The 21,613-nt window shown below is 43.3% G+C and overlaps 1 protein-coding gene across 1 annotated transcript in view; it reads right to left on the reverse strand.

Moving 5' to 3' along the window:
• The window catches only part of LOC143962527 (C-type lectin domain family 10 member A-like), a 63,687-nt gene extending 46,422 nt beyond the window's left edge, over positions 1-17,265 (reverse strand). The window contains exons 1-3 of the mRNA XM_077471800.1: positions 17,260-17,265; positions 6,651-6,735; positions 772-852 (exon numbers count right to left, since the gene is read on the reverse strand). Of these exons, the coding sequence (XP_077327926.1) occupies positions 772-852; positions 6,651-6,735; positions 17,260-17,265 (172 nt within the window). The remainder of the gene's footprint in view (positions 1-771; positions 853-6,650; positions 6,736-17,259) is intronic.
• Positions 17,266-21,613: the final 4,348 nt, after the last annotated feature.

Genomic DNA, 21,613 nt, shown 5'->3' on the forward strand with positions numbered 1-21,613 from the left:
ATGCATCATTTTGTACCTCCATCAACTAAGTATCCCTCAGGACCTACGTTCTGTATATATATATATATATATATATATATATATATATATATATAGTAATAGTACAACACTCTATCACAGTGTTTACTCTGTGATTAGAAAAACCCTCTTTGGGTCCTGGAGCCGGGGACTTTGTAGAGACTTATGAGGGATGAACTCTCCAATCCTAGCCATTTTGTGAGAGACTGGTCTTCCCTAAGGAGTCCATATGAATGCAAGGGGGCAGCCGGAAACACGTGTCCAGTTTTAGAGGGTACTGTCTGGAGGAACAGATAAGAGTCTATGTTTGAGGCCAGAGCAACAGATCTGCAAAAACAAACCAGGAATCTGCTAATAAGTGTTTGTGTGCTGAACAATTCTGAATACCCCCTACTAGGGTAACCCCTGTGTTTTTAATAATAGTGGTCGGGAAGAGGCCTTATAAGAAGGTTTTGTGAGTGGACCGAGTCCTTATGATCTCTACACTTGATATCTTTTACCACAAAATATGTAGGTATACTGTATATCACCATGTATATCGTATTTAAGTATAAAATGTATACTAAATCAGGGCAACCAATGAGGTTCTGTTTTTTATTACCTCAATACAGATATAGTAAAAGGTGATTTCTGATTGGTAGATCCAGTATAGCACTATTAGTATTAAAAGACATGTGTCATATAAATGAAGACGCGGGTCCTCAGCTGTCCATAATAGATTAAGAGGATACCCCCTCATTATAATTAACTTACCTTCGGCTGTTGATGGATTCTTCATCCTTTTTAATTCAAGATCACCCATATTTCCATACATATTTTCCTCATAAAAGCGCCCTGAAGAAGAACACAGACCTTAATATAGATATTGTAGGTACCAGGGAGGATTTTCAGGTGATGTACTACAGATATAATGGCACTCTATACAGCATTTTATCAATAAGAGATGGAACTTTTTCTGAAATATGATGCTATTGACATTTATTGTGATCTATCGGGAATTTATTCTTGGAGAATTGTAAAAGTTACTGACGCCAATGATACATTCTATAATATATCGACTTACATAACAATGTATAATTGAGCATTTTAAGCATTTAACAGAACAACTTTGGGATCATTAGAATTTAATTGTATTATTACTATCACAACTTAAGACTCCTCTTCCATGAGGGTCGGAGTAGATGACCAGGACTGGTTGAGGCAGCGGTGCAGATGGGCCAAAGTCACAGAGCTGACACAGAATGTTTGGAGAATCTGCTTGCCTCACAAACAGCGAGAGCCCTGAAAAGGGCCAGGTCTTCACCTGAACATCTAGGAGGTAGAGAGATCGTTTCTACAGGTGATACTCAGGCTGTGGTCCTCTGACTCATACAAGCAGAGCGCAACTGCATTGCCGAAACTCCCTGGCAGTGTTGGAGCACAGGTATCACATGGCAGCAGATAAAGCTGAAGGAAATATCAAGGCTTACTAGGGCATACTGGAAACACATGGCTGAACGCAGTTAGGGACTCACTGGGATCAAGCAACTGGAAGCCAATAGGGACACACTGGGAAAACAAGTCTGGAAGCAGGTAGGGAATCACTGGGATCAAGCAGCTGGAAGCCGGTAGGGACACACTGGGAACACAACGTGGAATGCATGCTAGGACACACTGGGAATACAAGGTTCAAATCAGGTAGGGAGACTCTGAGAGCACAAGACTGAAAGCAAGCCGGGACACAGTGAGGACACAAGGCTGGCCAAAGGCTGGGAAACACTAAGAGAACATGGGGCTGGAAGCAGGCTGGGACACACTGGAAACACAAGGCTTCAAGCAGAATGGGACACAATGGGAGCACAAGGCTGGAAGCCGGTAGGGACACACTGGGAACACAATGTGGAAAGCATGCTAGGACACACTGTAAATACAAGGTTCGAATCAGGTAGGGAGACTCTGGGAATACAAGGCTGGAAGCAGTCTGGAACACACTGGGAGCACAAGACTGGGAGCAAGCCGGGACACACTGGGGACACAAGGCTGGCTGAAGGCTGGGACACACTAAGCCCTTGTACACACGGTCGGACATTCCAACAACCAAATCTGTCGGATTTTGTCCGACAGATCTTGTCCGAAACTGTTGCATACACACGGTCGGACAAAGTTGTGGGAAAATCCGATCGTTCAGAACGTGATGACGTAATTTCGTTACGATGGGACTACGTTCAGACTAGTAGCCAATAGCTTTGATGTAGGCATTTAATCTGAGCATGCATGGCACTTTGTCCGATCGGAAATTCTCTACACATGATCGGAGTATGTCCGATCGGAGCAGTTTGTCGGAAAATATTTCCGGCAAGTTGGAAAAAATTTGGTCCGACGGATATTCCCACAGAAACAGTCCAATGCATACCACACACAGTCGGAATATCTGACAAAACGCTCCGATCGGACACATTCCGACGGAATCTCCGACCGTGTGTACAAGGGCTAAGAAAACATGGGGCTGGAAGCAGGCTGGGACACACTGGGATCACAAGGCTGGAAGCAGGCTGGGAAACAATGGGAACACAAAACTGGAAACAGGCTGGGACATACTGGGAATACAAGGCTGGAAGCAGGCTATGACACACTAAGAACACAAGGCTGGAAGCAGGTTATGACACACTAAGAACACAAGACTGAGTGAGTGGCTTCAATATGTTCAACTACGCAATTTTTATAAAGAGAGGAGTAGGTGAAGTCTCTGTGGAGACTTAACTCAGTTTGAGGAGTTGTACCTCTCTGACACAAAATGCCCCCATGCTTTATCTAAAACATAGGGCATTTTATAATTGCACATATTTCCTGACCGCCCCTTCTATATCTGGGACTGGGAGCTAGGTAAAAATGTGGCCCTTGAAGACTGGGATAAAGTGTTCTCTCTCAAACCCAGCCCCCAAATGGTCAGAGATGGTTAACCCGGCAGCCAGAACAAGCACGCCAGCAGCATGCTTCCGGCGCCGGATAAGTGACGCCTTTCTGGCGTGTTTGTTCTGGCTGACGGGTTAACCATCTCTGACCATTTGGGGGCTGGGTTTGGTGCGTGCGGCTGTCTAGCTCTGTCGGTATGGCTGGCGACTGTGTGACTCCTTCCTAGCCCCCTTGAATTTCAGATGCATAACGTTGGGAGCGGGTCTCTGGAGGCTCCATCCGCATGGGCTTTCCCCTGTTTTTCCTCTTCTCCCACTTTCGTTTTTTAACTTCTCACACACATTTTAACACACATTAACACTAATTGCTTATTCTCCATAGGTCCCCCCATGAGGGCCACCCCACTTTTAACACCAAATTCCAGCCACATCCCCCACATCAACCTGCCGGGGGTGTTGTTTGTGCGTTTTTGTTGTCGCCCGGGCGTGCTCCCTCAGCCCAGGTCCGTGGCATTTTTGGGCTGGCCCGACTCTCGGTGTGCTGTGCCGCCTCTGCGCAGATATATATGTAAGTCTGTGGGTTCGAATGTGCATTTGTGGGAGGGTTCTCCATGTCTGTACATTTGTTTATCTCTCCCTTTTTTCTTTTTTTTAATTAAAATATGGTTGTTTACTCTATCCATAGGCTACCACTACGGTGTTGCTCCTGACGAGTGGCTATAAGGTCACGAAACGCGTAGAGTTTTCAACTGCCGTTTTGTGTATACAATTTTCAACAAAGCATGAACGTTCCTTCTTGATTTTTGTCCTCTTATTTTTGTGTTTTTTTCTTCTTTAAATTACGCTTCAATGTGTCATGTATTCATATACAATTTGTGTTTATTGAACACTCAACTCTTCATATGTTTACTATTAAGTCCTTGTTGGAATGTGTATATATTGATGAAATAGAAAATACTAATTTATGACTGTGCAAAAACATGTAAATATATGATTACCTGTATTTATTAAAAACTAGTTTTTTTACCAATTTTATGCTTCTGCCCCCGTGTGCCTCATATAAAGTCCCGCCTGTTGCTCTTTTCTCTTTTAAATACCAAATCGGGATGGAGGAGGGGATGTGAACGGCCCCTATCACCTCATTTAAAGTCCCAAACTATTTTCTTTTTCTCTCCTTCTGTCAAACTATGAAACTGTTTTTCAAAAAGTATTTTTTTCGTTTTTTTTTTTTTGCCAAAAAAATAAAAAACTTAGCAGTGAATATTGGTCTGGACAGGAAGGGGGTTTAAGTGCCCAGTAGGCAAGTGGTTAAAATAACTTTATAATCTTATTCACAGGAAGGCAACTATAGGATTTAGACAAGACGGTATAGTTGCCCGGTCCTGTTAAACAAAATGAATCCAGCTATGTCTGACCTATGTTGGAGATGTTGTGAATCGAGGGGCACATTATTGCACTTGTGGTGGTCTTGCCCGAATATAAAACCATTTTGGTCGGCTATATTTAAACAAAGTCATGTGGTCACCGGCTAAACGTGGCAGGATTCTCTGGAGGTAGCGCTCCTTTCTCTGATCCCGGGATCAATTAAATCAATTATAAAGGGAATATTTTCTTTTTTTTTTGATGGCGGCAAGAGCTTTAATTCCAAGACATTGGAAATCTCCAATAACACCAACAATATTGGAATGGATAGTAGAGATGAACCACATAATGCAGATGGAAGAGCTAATATCCACAGCAAATAATAACGACTTAAGTTTAAGGGAAGTCTGGGCACCATGGGTGAAGTTTCTGGAATCACCTCAGCTGTCATCTTGTGATTGTTAGGAGGCTATAATTTTTCCTAATTTTACTTCATTCATCTATTTATTTATTTTATTTTTGTCTCTTATTTCTCTCCTTTTTTTTATTATGTAAAAATTGGCATTGATAGCAAATATTTCAGCCTGTTTCATTTGTGCAGTCTCTTGTTTCTCAGTTGCCGAAGCACAAGAGGGCATGTGGTAATACAAAATTCGGATGGCCACTGTATATTCAGGTCACGGTTAATAAGTATTGTTATTTCCTTTTTTTTCTTTCTACAATGCCATTCTTCTCAATAAAATATATTAAACCGAAGAACACAAGACTAGAAGCAGACTGTGGCACACAGGGAACTCAAGGCTGGAAGCAGGTTGGGACACATTGGAAACACAAAGCTGGAAGCAGGCTGGGAAACACTGGGAGAACAGGGCTGGAAGGTGGCTAGGACACACAGGGAACTTAAGGCTGGAAGAAGGATGGGACACATTGGGAGAAAACTAGAAGATGGTGGGAATTACTTAAAGCACAGAAAAACTCTAGATGAGAAAACAGAGGTCCAGCAACTAGCATGTCAACATGGACATGTTGCTCAAACACTGTGCAACTCTCTGGCCAACTGCATCAAAGTGATCTTTCTCTGGTCAACTGAATAAAGTTATCCTTCCCTGGCCAACTGAATAAAGTTATCCCTTTCTAGCCAACTGAATCAAAATTATCCCTCTCTGGCCAACTGCTTCAAAGTGATCCCTCTCTGGCCAACTGAATCAAAGTGATCCCTCTTTGGCCAACCGCATCAAAGTGATCCCTCACTGGTCAACTGCATCAAAGTTATTCCTTTCTGGTCAACTATGTCAAAGTGAGCCCTTCCTGGTCAACTGAATGAAAGTAATCCCTCACTGGTCAACTGCATCAAAGTAAACCCTTTGCTGGCCAACTATGTCAAAATGCCCCCTCTCTCTTGTCAACTGAATCAAGGTGATGCCTCTGTGGTCAGTTGCATCAAAGTGATCCCTCTCTGGCCAACTGCGTTAAAGTGATCCCTCTCTGGCCAACGGCTTCAAAGTGATCCCTCTCTGGCCAACTGCGTCAAAGTAAACCCTTTGCTGGCCAACTATGTCAAAATGCCCCCTCTCTCGTGTCAACTGAATCAAAGTGATGCCTCTGTGGTCAGCTGCATCAAAGTGATCCCTCTCTGGCCAACGGCATCAAAGTGATCCCTTTCTGGCCAGCTGCGTGGAATTTATTCCTTTATGGTCAACTGAATCAAAGTTATCCCTTTCTGGTCAAATGAATCAAATGAATCCCTCTCTAGTCAACTGTGTTAAAGTGATCCATCTCTTGTCAACTGCATCAAAGTGGGCCCTTTCTGGTCAACTGTGTCAAATGTATTCCGTTCTGGTCAACTGCATCAAAGTGTGCCCTTTCTGGTCAAATGTATCAACGTGACTCCTCTCTGGCCAACAGTGTCATAATGATTCCTCTCTGGTCAACTGAATGAAATAGATCCCTCTCTGGCCAACTAAATCAAATGAAGCCCTCTCTGGCCAACTGTGTCAAAGGAATCCTTCTATGGTCAACTGCATCAAAGTGATACCTTATGGTCTTCTGAATCAAAGTGATCCCTCTCTGATCAACTGAGTCAAAGTGATCCCTTGCTGGAAACTGCATCAATGGGATTCCTCTCTGGTCAAAAGCGTCAAAGTGATCCCTACCTGGCCAAATGAATGAAAGTGATCGCTCTCTGGTCAACTGCATCAAAGTTATGCCTTCCTGGTCAACTGTGTTAAAGTGAGCCCTTTCTGGTCAACTACATCAAAGTGATCCCTTACTAGCCAAATGCATCCAATTAATCCCTTTTCTGGCCAACTATGTCAAAGTGACCCCTTTCCTATCCCCCTCCCCCCTCACTATTAATCAATGATCACATCTACAACCTACCTGATTCCCTCTGCAGACAAACCCGATTCTGTGTGCTGCTCAGTCTGCCTCTTCGATCCCTGTTGATTTTATATTTGGGAACTTCCTAAAATAAGTTGTTGCCACATACTGCATTTCAGTTTTTCACAATAAACAGGAAATGTATGTATTTCTGTATTATTCTGTAGAAACGTGTGCCCGCTCATAAACTTGTTGTTATTGAATCACAGTGATTTATGGACTATAATTGGTTTATAATACATTTGTTTGCACTACTAATCTACTACTCTGGAGGATGGGGGAAACAGTTCAATCTCTGTATTTGTGGACAATACTAAGCTAAGCAGGGCAATGACTTCTCCGCAGGATGTGGAAACCTTACAAAAAGATCTGAACAAATAAATGGGGTGGGCAACTACATGGCAAAAGAGGTTCAATGTAGAAAAATGTAAAGTAAGGCATTTGGGTGGCAAAAAATATGAATGCAATCTATAGGCTGGGGGGAGAACCTCTGGGGGAATCTAGGATGGAGAAGGACCTGGGGGTCCTAGTAGATGATAGGCTCAGCAATGGCATGCAATGCCAAGCTGATGCTAACAAAGCAAACAGAATATTGGCATTCAAAAAGGCATCAACTCTTATAAAACGATTATTCTCCCGCTCTACAAGACTCTGGTCTGGCCGCACCTGGAGTATGCTGTCCAGTTATGGTCACCAGTCCTCAGGAAGGATGTACTGGAAATGGAGCGACTACAAAGAAGGGCAACTAAGCTAATAAAAGGTCTGGAGGATATTAGTTCTAACATTTGACCTGGAAAATAATTAGACCAGGCCTATTTTAGACACTTATTGCTTATAGGTTAAAATCAGTATTTTTTGCTAGAAAATTACTTGGAACCCCCAAACAGTATGTATAGATTTTTAGCAGAGACAATAGAGAATAAAAAGGGCAGTCGTTGCAACACTTTATGTCACGTCATATTTGTGCATCGATCTTTCAAACACAATTTATTTGGAAAAAATACACTTCAGTTAATTAAAAAAAAAAGTAAATGTTAGCCTGATTTTTTTGTATAATGTGAAAGATGATCTTATACAGAGTAAATAGATACCTAACATGTCATGCTTTAAAATTGAGCACACTCGTGGAATAGCAACAAACTATGGTACCTAAAAAGTTCCATAGACAACACTTTCAATTTTACTAGAGATCTGACCATCGGCCTCTAAATAATGGTACTGGGGTGATACCTCATCGGTTGTTATTACTAGAGATCTGACCATCGGCCTCTAAAGAATGGTACCGGGGTGATACCTCATCGGTTGTTATTACTAGAGATCTGACCATCGGCCTCTAAAGAATGGTACCGGGGTGATACCTCATCAGTTGTTATTACTAGAGATCTGACCATCGGCCTCTAAATAATGGTACTGGGGTGATACCCCATCGGTTGTTATTACTAGAGATCTGACCATCGGCCTCTAAAGAATGGTACCGGGGTGATACCTAATTGGTTATTATTACTAGAGATCTGACCATCGGCCTCTAAATAATGGTACTGGGGTGATACCTCATCGGTTGTTATTACTAGAGATCTGACCATCGGCCTCTAAAGAATGGTACCGGGGTGAAACCTCATCGGTTGTTATTACTAGAGATCTGACCATCGGCCTCTAAAGAATGGTACCGGGGTGATACCTCATCGGTTGTTTTTACTAGAGATCTGACCATCGGCCTCTAAAGAATGGTACCGGGGTGATACCTCATCGGTTGTTATTACTAGAGATCTGACCATCGACCTCTAAAGAATGGTACCGGGGTGATACCTCATCGGTTGTTATTACTAGAGATCTGACCATCGACCTCTAAAGAATGGTACCGGGGTGATACCTCATCGGTTGTTATTACTAGAGATCTGACCATCGGCCTCTAAAGAATGGTACCGGGGTGAAACCTCATTGGTTGTTATTACTAGAGAGCTGACCATCGGCCTCTAAATAATGGTACCGGGGTGAAACCTCATCGGTTGTTATTATTAGAGATCTGACCATCGACCTCTAAAGAATGGTACTGGGGCGATATCTGAAGTTGAATACCATCACTCCGATACAACCACTTGAAGCCCATAACGTACAGGTATGTAATTTGGTAGCAAGCAGTTAAGTGTGGACCATCACCTATACCAGTCACGTGAGGGAGGGGTGAGAGAATCTTCTCAGGGTGAGGAGCAGAGCAGACACTGATCATCATGATGGATGATGGAGTGGAGAGAGGAGGGGTAAATGGTCACCGAGAACAAGGAGAGAGTGTAACTACACTGGACATTTAATGGAAAAGGGAAAAGTCCCGGAAGTCGCACATCTTTGAAAAACCCCATAAGAAGGTGTATAACAGCCTCAGCTCTGGGGTCCAACCAGGCCATGCCCCCAACGCATTTCACTCCATCCAAAGAGCTTAGTCATGTCCCCATCTCTTTTTTTTGAGGCCTTAAATTGTCAGGAGAGTGTAGATACCCCCCAAATGACCCCTTTTTGGAAAATAGACAGCCAAAGGTATTAGGTAAGAGTCATGGGGAGTTTTTTGAAGTTGTAATTTTTTGGGGACAATTTTTTGGAAAATAAAGAAATTAAGTAAAATATGTTTTTTTTTTTTTCTAAATCATTGTATTTTATTGAAGTTTTCATGTTACAGAAAAAAGAAAGGGCATGGAATAAAACAAATTGGGAAGAAAGAAAAAAAAACAAAGGCAAGATGTAACTACAGAAACGGTTACATTAGCACACACTGCTGCACAAATCAAGTCTTAAAATAGTCTAAAAATAAAACAGAGAACGAGTTGTCAACAGAACTTAAAACCTCCGGTATTTAGCACTCCAGATACTCCAGATTGCATCAAATTGCTTGCATTTTAAAGTATTAACAGCTAATGCTCGCTCTAGGGTGTAGTGCTGGTGGACTACTTTGGTCAGGTCTGTGATGTTTATGGTCAGGGCAGTTTTCCAATGTTGCAAAACCAAGGATCTGGCCGCCAGGAGAATGTTGGAAACTACCACCCTCATATTGTAAGGAAATTTTTCAATACCTATGTGTAAGATCGCTAAAGCTGGGTTAGGAAGAGTATTGATATCCGTGAGGGATGTTATGAGTTGGAATACTTGGTTCCAAAAACTTATTAGGTTGGGGCATTCCCAAAACATATGGAGTAAGTGGCCTGATTGCCCGCAGTTCCTCCAGCATAGTTTTGAGGTGTGTGCAAAGACTTTCGACAATCTACAAGGGGTGTATTGCCATCTATTGATAATTCTAATAGTCATTGCCCAGTAACTGATAGAGCGTGAGGCTTTTTGGATGTCGCAACAAGCTGACGTCCATTGATCATCTGGAAATGTATTTCCTAAGTCAGCTTCCCAAGAATTGATCTGTTTAGTCTCCGTGAAGGACTTCTTATCCTGCAGAAGAGCATAAAAGATCGATATGCCTTTGATCGTCGAGGGCTCGCAGGTAAGGAAGTGTCATGCAGTGGGTGGTAGTTTAACCACTTAACAACCGGCCCATAGCCGAATGACGGCTACAGGGCGGTTGTTTAACTCTGGGAGACCGTCATATAACGTCCTCCCAGACTTCCGCTCTCGCGTTCCCCCTGGGGCGCGCACTCGAGAGCATCAGTGACCGCCGGGCCCATAGGACCCGGCGCATCATGGATCACGGTAAACAGCCACTCATCGCGGTCGTTTACCACGTGATCGCTCCATCAAATGACGGAGTGATCACTTGTAAACAAACCGGCATCATGTTATGACGCCGGTTCCTCCCTCCCCCTCTCTGTACCGATCGGTACAGCGGAGGGGAAAGAGATCAGTGTCAGCAGCGCTGTGGGCTGCATCTGTAGTGCCCACATCGCTGCTCACCGAAATTTAACCCCTCAATTCCCTGAAATTACTCTGAAATACCCTGCAATACTCTGCAGTACCAGCAAATACTCTGCAAATACTCTGCAATTACTCTGCAATTACTCTGCAAATACTCTGCAATTACTCTGCAATTACTCTGCAAATACTCTGCAAATACTCTGCAATTACTCTGTAAATACTCTGCAACACCCGCCAATACTCTGCAACACCAGCTAATACTCTGCAATACCAGCTAATACTCTGCACTACCCTCCAATACTCTGCACTAAAATTCCAGCCAATACTCTGCAATACCCTGCCAGAAATTGCCATACTTGGAGATACCCAGCCATACTCGGAGATGCCCTGCAATACCCAGCCATAGACATTACCCCCTCCCGCCGCCCTCCGGTGCTTCTACCGACTCGCCAATACGATCAAAGCCAGAATCTTTTTTAATTTTTTTATTTCAGGCTTTCCAGCCTAGAGGTGAGATGTAGGGTCTTATTGACCCCATATCTCACTGTGAAGAGGACCTGTCATGCCATATTCCTATTACAAGGGATGTTTACATTCCTTGTAATAGGAATAAAAGTGATCAAAAAATTTATTTTTGGGGAAAAAAATTTCAAACTAAAATAAAGTAAAGTAAAATGAAAAAAAAAATAAAAAAAATAAATAAATTTAAAGCGCCCCTGTCCCCATGTGCTTGCATGCAGAAGCGAACGCATACGTAAGTCCCGCCCACATATGAAAACGGTGTTCAAACCACACATGTGAGGTATCACTGCGAACGTTAGAGTGAGAGCAATAATTCTAGCCCTAGACCTCCTCTGTAACTCAAAACATATAACCAGTAAAAAAATAATTAAAGCGTCGCCTATGGGGATTTTTAAGTAGCGACGTTTGGCGCCATTCCACGAGCGTGTGCAATTTTTAAGAGTGACATGGTAGGTATCTATTTACTCGGTGTAACTTCATCTTTCACATGCAAAAATTTGGCTAACTTTACTGTGTTTTTTTTTTTAAGCACAAAACTGTTTTTTTTCCCCAAAAAAAGCATTAAAAAAATTGCTGCGCAAATACCGTGCCAGATAAAAAGTTGCAACGACCACCATTTTATTCTTCAGGGTGTTTGCTAAAAAAAAAACATATATAATATTTTGGGATTCTATGTAATTTTCTAGCAAATAAATGATGATTTTTACACGTAGGAGAGAAATGTCAGAATTGTCCTGGGTGCTCCAGAACGCCTGATGGTGTGCCCTGCATGTTGGGCCTCTGTATGTGGCCACGCTGTGTAAAAGTCTCATACATGTGGTATCGCCATACTCGGGAGTAATAGCAGAATGTGTTTTGGGGTGTAATTTGTGGTATGCATATGCTGTGTGTGAGGCCGCGTACACACGCGGGGACTGTTCGCTCGACTTTGTTCTTCAAACTGTTTCTGCGGACAGTCCTCTCAAAATTAGCATGGACGGACTTGCCCACACACGACGAACGAACAGTCCGCTGAAACCGTGCACGATGACGTGAATGGCACGTACGACGGGACTAGAAAACGACGTCCTATACACTGCAATGCAACCTTCGGCGTGTAAATTCTTTCTGAGCATGCGCGAGACTTAGTTTGACGAACAAGCCTACACACGGGCGGACTGTCCGCTCAAACCAAGTTTCAGCGGACAGTTTTTCGGAATTTCCGAAAAACTTTGTTCGTCAGACTGTCCGCTGAAACTGTCCGCTGAAAGCCCACACACGAGCGAACTGTCCGCCGAAACACTGTTCAGCGGACAAAGTTGAGCGAACAGTCCCCGCGTGTGTACGCGGCCTGAGAAATAAACTGATAATATGACAATTTTGTTAAAAAAAAAAAAAAAGTTAAAAAAATCTTGATTTTGAAAAGAATTGTGGGAAAAAATGACAACTTCAAAAAACTCATCATGCCTCTTACTAAATACCTTGGAATGTCTTCTTTCCAAAAAGGGGTCATTTGGGGGTATTTGTACTTTTCTGGCATGTTAGGGTCTCAAGAATTGAAATAGGCCGTCAGTACTTCAGGTGTGATGAATTTTCAGATATTGACACCATAGCTTGTGGACTCTATAACTTTCACAAAGACCAAATAATATCCACCAAATGAAAAATTACTAATCTGCTAAATTTTATAACAGAAACAAAGAAAAATATTTTTTTTTACAGAATTTTCGGTATTTTTTCTTTTATAGCACAAAAAATAAAAAAAGAGCGGTGATTAAATACCACCAAAAGAAAGCTCTATTTGTGTGAAAAAAAGGACAAACATTTCATATAGGTCCAGTGTTGCATGACTGAGTAATTGTCATTCAAAATGTGAGAGCACCGAAAGCTGAAAATTGGTCTGGTTATTAAGGGTGTTTAAGTGCCCAGTGGTCAAGTGGTTAATTGTAGGGAGAGGATTTTTTACCAGAAAATGTGCAACTCGGATACATGTGAAGAAAAGATGGCTAGGGAGACCAAATTTGTCTATTATCTGATCACCAGAGAGGGCTTTGTCGTCAACGTATACGTTTTGGATGTTATGTACACTCATATCTAGGTTTAAGAGACAGCATCGGGATTCGGGCTTCTAGTAAACTTAGGGGAAATTGATAATTGATAGTGCGGAGGATGCGGTGGTCTTGATTTAGGAGGAACCTCCATGCTAGCAAAGAGGTTTGTATTGTGGGGGAGATCTGACGCAAATCCCAAGACTTCCAAATGTCTCCCATGAGTAGTGCGACTAGATCAAGAACTGGCGTCATGGCTTGTTCCAGCTCAACCCATAGAGGAGTATTGGTGGTTCAAAACCACTGTCGGAGTTGATCCAATCTAGTGGACCACATGTAGTCGTAGATGTCTATAAGCCTTGCCCTCCTGCGCGCCTGTGTGGAATTAGGTTACGGGGGGAGCATTGTGCCTTCTTCCCTTTCCACAAGAAACTCCACAAAAGCGCGGAGATAGCTTTAAGAAAAAGGTTTGGAATGTGGATTGGGATAGTCCTAAACATGTACAGTATATGAGGAAGCACCAGCATCTTACACGCAGCCAATTTGCCCATCCACGCGAGTTCAGTCTTAGCTATGTGTTTAAGGGTTTCTTCAATTTTGGCAAGCAAGGGTCTAAAGTTTGAGGCGACCATTGTGTGAATGGAGTTAGTTATTGTAATACCTAGGTATGGTATACCATCCTCCTGCCATTTGTACGGGAGGTCTTGTTGAAGTTGGTCTCTTGTACGCCTGTCTATGCCCAAGTCTAATATCAGTGATTTAGTAAAGTTGACTTTGTAATAGGAGATATCTCCAAAATTTAACAAAATTTCATGGATTAACGGTAGAGATCGGGATGGGTTTGTTAGCATCAGAATGATGTCATCCGCAAAGATTAACAACATGGTTGCGAGAACCTATTTTGAAGCCAGAGATGTCAACTCTTGATCGGATGGTCTCCGCCAGGGGTTCTATCATGAGGTTGAAAATAGTAGGGGATAGTGAGCACCCCTGGCGGGTACCATTCGAGATATAGAAAGTATTGGATAGCATATTGGCGGGTCAACACTTGAGCAGAAGGACAGGAGTACAAGGCCAACATCGCATTGAATATAGTACCACGAAAACCAAACTTACAGAGCACCTCTTTCATATAACACCAGTCTACACTATCAAACGCCTTCTCTGCGTCTATGGAGTGTAGCAGAGAAGGCGTCTTAGAAAGCATAGCGTAATGAACAATATTAATAATACGTCTCGTTGCATCAGAAGTTTGTCTCCCCCGTATGAAACCCATCTGGTCGCTTTTGATTAAGGACGGTATGAATTCCTCTAGACATTTGGCTAATAGTTTGGCGTAAATTTTAATGTCAGTATTTAGTAGAGAAATAGGTCTAAAGTTACTTGGGGTGGTGGGGTCTTTTTCTGGTTTGGGGATGGTGGTTACGTATGCTTTCAGCATCTCTTGGGGAAATGACGCACACTCCTCTGTTTGTGTAAAGACCTTTTGTAAGTATGGGGAGAGAACGTTGGGGAATGTTTTGAAATATTCGTTGGAGAACCCGTTGGGGCCAGGGGATTTTCCATTTGGGAGTGTAGCAATAATAGATTCTATTTCAGGGGTAGTAAATGGGGAGTTCATGGAGGCTAACTGTACATCTGATAGCAGTGGGAGGTTCAAGTCTTTTAAGAAGTGTTGTATGTTAGGTAGGGTGGGCTGTGCAGTATGCGGATCAGTATTGAGATTGTACAGCTCACCGTAGTATTGAGCGAATTGGTTAGCAATATCTTGAGGGTTAAGAATTTTGTGGTGGGATATGGGGTGAATTAAGTGTGAGATTTTGGTTTTGGAGCGTATTGTCCTAATCCTGTTGGTGAGATATTTACCTGCTCTATTCGCGTTGGAGTAAGAGGTCAGCTGTAGACAACGAAAGTACATGTCATACTTTTGGGTGAGGTGCTCCCTCAGCTTCTCTCTAAGTGCAGAGAGCTGATCAGTTACAGATTTGGAGGGCAACGCCATGTTCAGTGATTCTAATTTATGGATGTCGGGCGTGATAGAGTCTAGGGTCCCTGTGTATCGCTTTCTGCCTCTAGCTCCCAGTTGAATTAGTATTCCTCTTACAAATGCCTTATGGGCATTCCATAGTGTAAAATGGCTCTCTACAGAGTTTCCATTATTCTTGAAGTAGTCTTGTATGTGTTGAGATATCAGTTTCGTAGTGCAAGGGTCCTGTAATAATCTAACATTACTGCGCCAGATAGGTGGAGAGGGGGAGACACCCTTCTCATGGATGGATAATGAAATAACAGCGTGGTCTGACCACATAATGTCATAGATGCATGTGGAGGAGACATTCTGCAAAGTACACTTATCAGTTAAAAACATGTTGATTCTTGAATAAGAACTATGTCTGTGAGAAAAAAAGGTATAAGTTCTTTCGCTACCGTGAGTGCATCTCCACACATCGTACAAGTCCGTAGCGTGGAGGATTCTGTTCAGATAAGTTTTGCCATTTTGGGCGGTGGTAGAGGTGTCCAATTTGGGGTCAACAATGAGGTTGAAGTCCCCACCCACAATAAGGTTCCCATATTGGACGGATTTCACTTTGCGGAGTAGTCTGCTAAAGAATCTGACCTGGTGGGTATTAGGGGCATATACTGATACAATGGTGTAGGGTTTAGAATTAATGTCACCTTGGACAATGATATAACGACCATTGTCGGCTGACCAGGAGTTGCGGAGGCTAAAAGAGACGGTATCACGAATTGCCAGGAAAGCTCCACCTTTTTTCTTTTCCGGGTTAGGTGCCAGAAATACATGTGAGTAGTTTCTGTGTGTACAAGGAGGGTAGTTGTTGAGTTGGAAATGAGTTTCCTGCACGCACAGGATATCAGCTTTCAGCTTTTTGGGCTTCTGACCACAGAGAGTGTCTCTTGGCAGGGTGGTTGAGACCTCTGGCGTTAATGGACACACATGTGATGGTCATTTAACATGAGTATGGTACGTTGTGAAGGATCGTACTCACTGTGTCCTCCGAGGAATGGTTGGAGCAAGGCAGGTTCAGGATGTATTTCCAACATATCTTTGGATGCTTTAAGCTAGGAGGCATCTGGTGAAGGTATGCAGAACTGGTGCTAAGTGGAAAGAAACTGAAAATGTAACGGTAAACAAAAATAAAGAAAACATTAGGAAAAGAATCTTGAAAACGATTCATATGCAGATGTAACTGCATAGGTAGGATGATCCAGGGGAAATAACAAGGGATGCAAGGAAACGTTCAGCCCTTGTGTCCGAGGAGAGAACCGGATATACTATAATATGGTTTATGTGGTACCATCGTTGACTTTTTTGGTAGCCCATTTGCGGGAGACCACTTGCTACTCATCAGGAGTGGAGCCAAGTTGTGTGACTTGTGGTTCAAGTAGGCCTTGCGGGGGTATTATGCCCCATTGGCGCAAGAGTGCGATCCCCTCCGCCAAGGTAGAGATTATATGGGTAGCCCCTTCATGGGAAATGGACAATGTGCCGCCATTTGTGGGGGACATTGTGGTTTCTCAAGGCCTTCGTTATGGTGGCTAAGTTGCGACGTTGTTGGAAGGTATGCCGTGACAGGTCAGGAAGGAGAATTAATTCTGCATATTGTGGATGTTTATTTTCAGATTTGCTCGACGCTGCCAGGATTTGTTCTTTGACATGGTAGTAGTGCATCTTTAGTAGCACATCTCTAGGAGAGCTATCAGGTAAGAATGGAGGCTTGGGGATCCCGTGAATCCTGTCAATGGTTAAGTCTTGAGGGGATAACGTAGGTATAATGGTGGAGAACAATGTAAAAAACATACTGTAACAATTGGGTGGAAGGTATGGCCTCGGAGATACCTCTGATTTTTATTTTAGACCTTCTGGAACGGTCCTCGAGGTCAGCTACCTTGTTTTTCAACCAGGCTATTTCTTCTCCATGCGATTTGTAGGCTTCCACTAAGGTATTAAAGGAAGTGGTGTATTCCCCCATTGTATTTTCAACTTGATCCACTCTGTTGCCCAGAGCTAAAACTTCCCTATGGCAGTTAGTGAGTTCAGCAGAGATATCTGCTTGTATGGAGGCTTTGAGGGATAACAGCATCTCCTTCAATACTGTATCAGATACGGGCCGGTCTGAGGTGGGATAGGCCGCAATGGGGTCAGCATTGTGTGACTGTGGAGCGAGGCCTATAGCAGGGGACCCACTTACCTCCATGTCGCGGCCTTCCGGTGAGGAGATCCTCAGCTTCTGCTTAACCGGGCTCCTTGTGGATGGGCTAGAAGTCCCCGAGGAGGTGTCGCTAAAAGAGGCAGCTCTGGGATGTATTTGATCCGAAGGGGCCTGCTCGAAGGTCGCAGCCTGGTGAGCGGAGCTATCCTCTCGTGCTCTGGCGCCGAGAGGAGGTCCGCCAGTTCCAAAGAAGTTTGGGAGTTTCTGCGGAGTTTGCGGATGTTTTTTATTTTTTGGCATGACCGGCGGAGGATTCGGTGTCAGCGCTAACTAACGAGTGAGGCTGCTCCGTCGAAAGTCACCGATGGGTGTGTGGGTGGTCGGTTCTCTCCGGCGGTTGAGCTGAGCTCTCTGATCACACGTCCATCTTGGAGATCGGACGCCACACCCCCCTCAAGTAAAATATGTTTTTTTTTTTCATTTTTTTTTTTACATACTGTCACCAGTGCAGTTCAGCGTCATCATATGACGGGTGTGGCAGTGATCAGAGATACTAACTGGCGACTGTATGCAAAAAAATGTATATATATAATTTTTTTTAACACACATATATATATATATATATATATATATATATATATATATATATATATATATATACTTCCATTAGAGTAGTTCAATGTCCCCATAGTGACGTTGTACTACTCTGGGGGAGTGATCATGATTTTTTATTTTTATTTTGATAATCACTGTAACAGTAATCATTTGAACTCTCATGAATGGGTTTTCCATTAATGCCAGCTTGCTTTATGTTGAGATTCTGCGATTGGCTACAGATAATCACATGGTACAGGGTGCTGTGATTGGCTGAGGTACCATGTGATGGCTGTGGGCCAATCACAACACCTGTTGAAATGCTGTGATTGGCTACAGCTAATCACATGATACAGGGTGCTGGGATTGGCCCAGGTACCATGTGATAGCTGTGGGCCAATCACAACACCTCTACAGGAAGCACAGCTGTTATGAATGAAACCCATTCATAATAGTTGTGTATACATTGGGATCATGGGATCTCCCAGTTGCTCAAAGCTGCCAGGTACAGGGAACTGTAATCTGGTGGACACAGTAGTTACTGGAGTGCTTCACTGCATGTCCCAGGGGCTGCACAAGTGCACATGTGCGAACCAACAAATTTATACATTGCCGAGCCTGCCCATGGTGCCCACCACCCACAGTAAAAGTATTGTGGGCAATCTTAAGGTGGTTTTAAGGACCAGTAAAGTAAAAATCAGTATTTTTTGCTAGAAAATTACTTAGATTCCCCCAAACATTACTCTTTTTTTAGGGAATAAAATGGTGTTTGTTGCAATTTTTTAAGTTACACTGTATTTGGACAGCGGTTTTCCAAACGCAATGATTTAGGAAAAAATACAATTTAACCACTTGCAGACCACTCGCCGTCATTATACATTGGTACTTTGAAGAGGAGCATTGTTGTTACGGCAGCAGCTAGCTACCATAACCTTCTTCTTCAGCGGGTGGTCCACTTCAAGATAAAAGATATAAGATTTGCCGCAAGATCACTTTTATCGGCGGCAGGAGAGGGCCCCCCCGCCATATTTCATGCCCTCAGCCGCTTACCGGAGCCGTTGGAAGCAGGGGAGGTGATCGTGTCCCCTCCCTGGCTTGGTATGGAGACGAGTGAGTGAGGGGAAGATGGCCCCCACCCAGCTCCATACCAATGCAGGGCGGAAGCAGCGTCAAAACATCACTTCCACCAATAGCTCTTACAGGCAACATTTATCTTTTTTTTTCAAATTTTATTTATTGCCTTTTAGTATAAATATGAGATGTGAGGTCTTTTTGACCCCCCATATATTATATTTAAGAGGTCCTGTCATGCTTTTTTTCTATTACAAGGGATGTTTACATTCCTTGTAATAGAAATAAAAATGATAAGAACACTCTAAAAATAAAAAAAATAAAATGTAAAATAAATAAGAACAAAAAAAATGTAAATTCTTCCCAACCCACCAAGCTTGGGTGCAGAAGGGAACTCATATGTCAGATGTTTTCTGATTAAGACTTCTGAAGAAGAGAGATTTCATCATACTGGCATTTTCTGTATCTTCAACCACAGACCACAGCGGAAAGAAACGTGATGATTAGGAAAGTAACATATCACTAAGAAACAAAAAACAATATGTTGTCAGCCATAAAGAGTTTCAATAATGGGTCAGTCCTACCAAAAGTGGGTCTTTATTACAGGAGGAGCCTGGCTGGCTTCTTTTATGGTCCATTCGCCAGCAGTGAGATCGCTCAGTCATAATCCCAGCTCTGTTCTCACCCAGCTTTGTATGAAATAAATATAAATCATGAAGGGATTGTGGGAACCCCTCATAATGGGCCCAGCAGGTGTACAGAACCAGAAACTCAACACATGGATGGTGGGAACCCCTTATAATGGGCACAGCAGGTGTACAGACCTGGGAACTCAGCACAGAGATGGTGAGAACCCCTCATAATGGGCACAGCAGATGTACAGACCCAGGAACTTAGCACAGGGATGGTTGGGGCCCCTCATAATGGGCACAGCAGGTGTACAGACCTGGGTACTTAGCACAGAGATGGTGAGAACCCCTCATAATGGGCACAGCAGATGTACAGACCCAAGAACTTAGCACAGGGATTGTTGGGGCCCCTCATAATGGGCACAGCAGGTGTACAGATCCGGGAACTCAGCACAGGGATGGTTGGGGCCCCTCATAATGGGCACAGCAGGTGTACAGACCCGGGAACTCAGCACAAGGATGGTGGGAGCTGCTCATAATGGGCACAGCAGGTGTACAGACCAAGGAACTCAGCATAAGGATATGGGAACCCCTCATAATGGACACAGAAGGTGCAAAGACCCTGGAATGCACATACTCTGATCAGGGATGGAGGGAACCCCTTATAATGTGTGCAGACCCGGGGACTCGGTTCAGAGATGGTCCACATAAAAGCCTGGCTCCCAGCCACATTGCCAGCATTGCTGCGGCATAGTAGGTGAGAATTTATGTATTAGGTCTGGGGTTCTGTACCAGCATGTTCTCAATTTATAGCCATTTTCCTGTACTGGAACTTTTGTGGAGATACAAATTGATCCTGTCCCAACCTCCCTCCTCTATCTCTATACCCAGCACCGATTCCCAATAGGCATGTTTCGAGTGTAAGCTTGTTGGCGTTTTCTCAAATAATGAGGCACAGAGTGCTGAGATAACATGCTTCTGGGGGGGTGAGCATGAGCATAGAGATTCCAGTACTGTAGGGTTCTTGGTAAAGCCTTCTCTATGTGCTGGATCATCTAAAAAGTGTTTGAGCTGGATATAGGGCAAAAACTGAAACAAGCAAGTTCACAAGTTCGGTTTGGCGTAAGAAGCGGCATCTACGGAAAAAATGTTTGGCTAGCATTTCTGCGTACGGCCATTCTGTCTTTACAAAGGTTCTTGTTAAGCCCAGAGGAAAATCCGGGTTGTTTTGAACTGGGGTAATGGGGCAAAATTTTGCAGGGACATTATTATCAGTACAGATAGTAGTAGTCGTCACATTTATCTGAACTTCTTCTGTAATATGGAAGACCTCTGGTAGCTTCTCCAAGTCACTTCTGAGTGTCAGGAACATCCCTCAACATTTCTCTCCACACAGGGAGCGCCAACACCTCCATCCAATCATCATGGGAAGGTAGATGTTGATTGTCCAAAAACAATGATGGGAGTTGTGAAGGTTATAATCCCATTCTTGGTGTCAGGAATAGCGATGACCTAAATGAACTTGGGTTTGGTTCCAGCAGCACACATGAGAAAAGTTCAGGTGTTGAACCAAACCCCACTGAAGTCAATGGCAGCCGAATGCTAATAAAAGGTTCTGTACATTTTCTAGGCAAGGGATTGTCAAACAACTGACTAGGGGGCCGGGGCGGTTGGGAACATACACCAGAGCAATCTTTTTTTTTTTAAATCAGTCTGGCAGAAGCAGCAATTTTACAACTGCTTAAAGTAAAGCATTAAAAGTCCAATAGTCCTTTAAAAGAAAAACTGTGGGGGGGGGGGGGCTTACTCTGCCTGACATCTAGAAAGAATAACGTATAAATAAATTGCTGGAAAAATGACAGCTCCCAGCATCCAGAGATTCCATTCATCTGTACCAGAACCTTATCCTAAAAGAGGGTGTTCTATAGGTGATAATGGGGACCTCACAAGAAAATTTTAAAAAAGGATGTGAGGTTCCCCCCATACTTCATGCAAAGTCCCTCGGGTCTGGCTTAGAGGGTCCCCTCAGGCAACCTCACGGGAACCCACTGACCCATTTGAAATGTACAAAAAAAAATTCAGCCAACACATGTTAGTTC

Source organism: Lithobates pipiens, unplaced genomic scaffold (genome assembly GCF_037356315.1).
Source record: "Lithobates pipiens isolate NorthernLeopardFrog02 unplaced genomic scaffold, aLitPip1_a1.2 Scaffold_8, whole genome shotgun sequence".
NCBI lineage: Eukaryota > Metazoa > Chordata > Amphibia > Anura > Ranidae > Lithobates > Lithobates pipiens.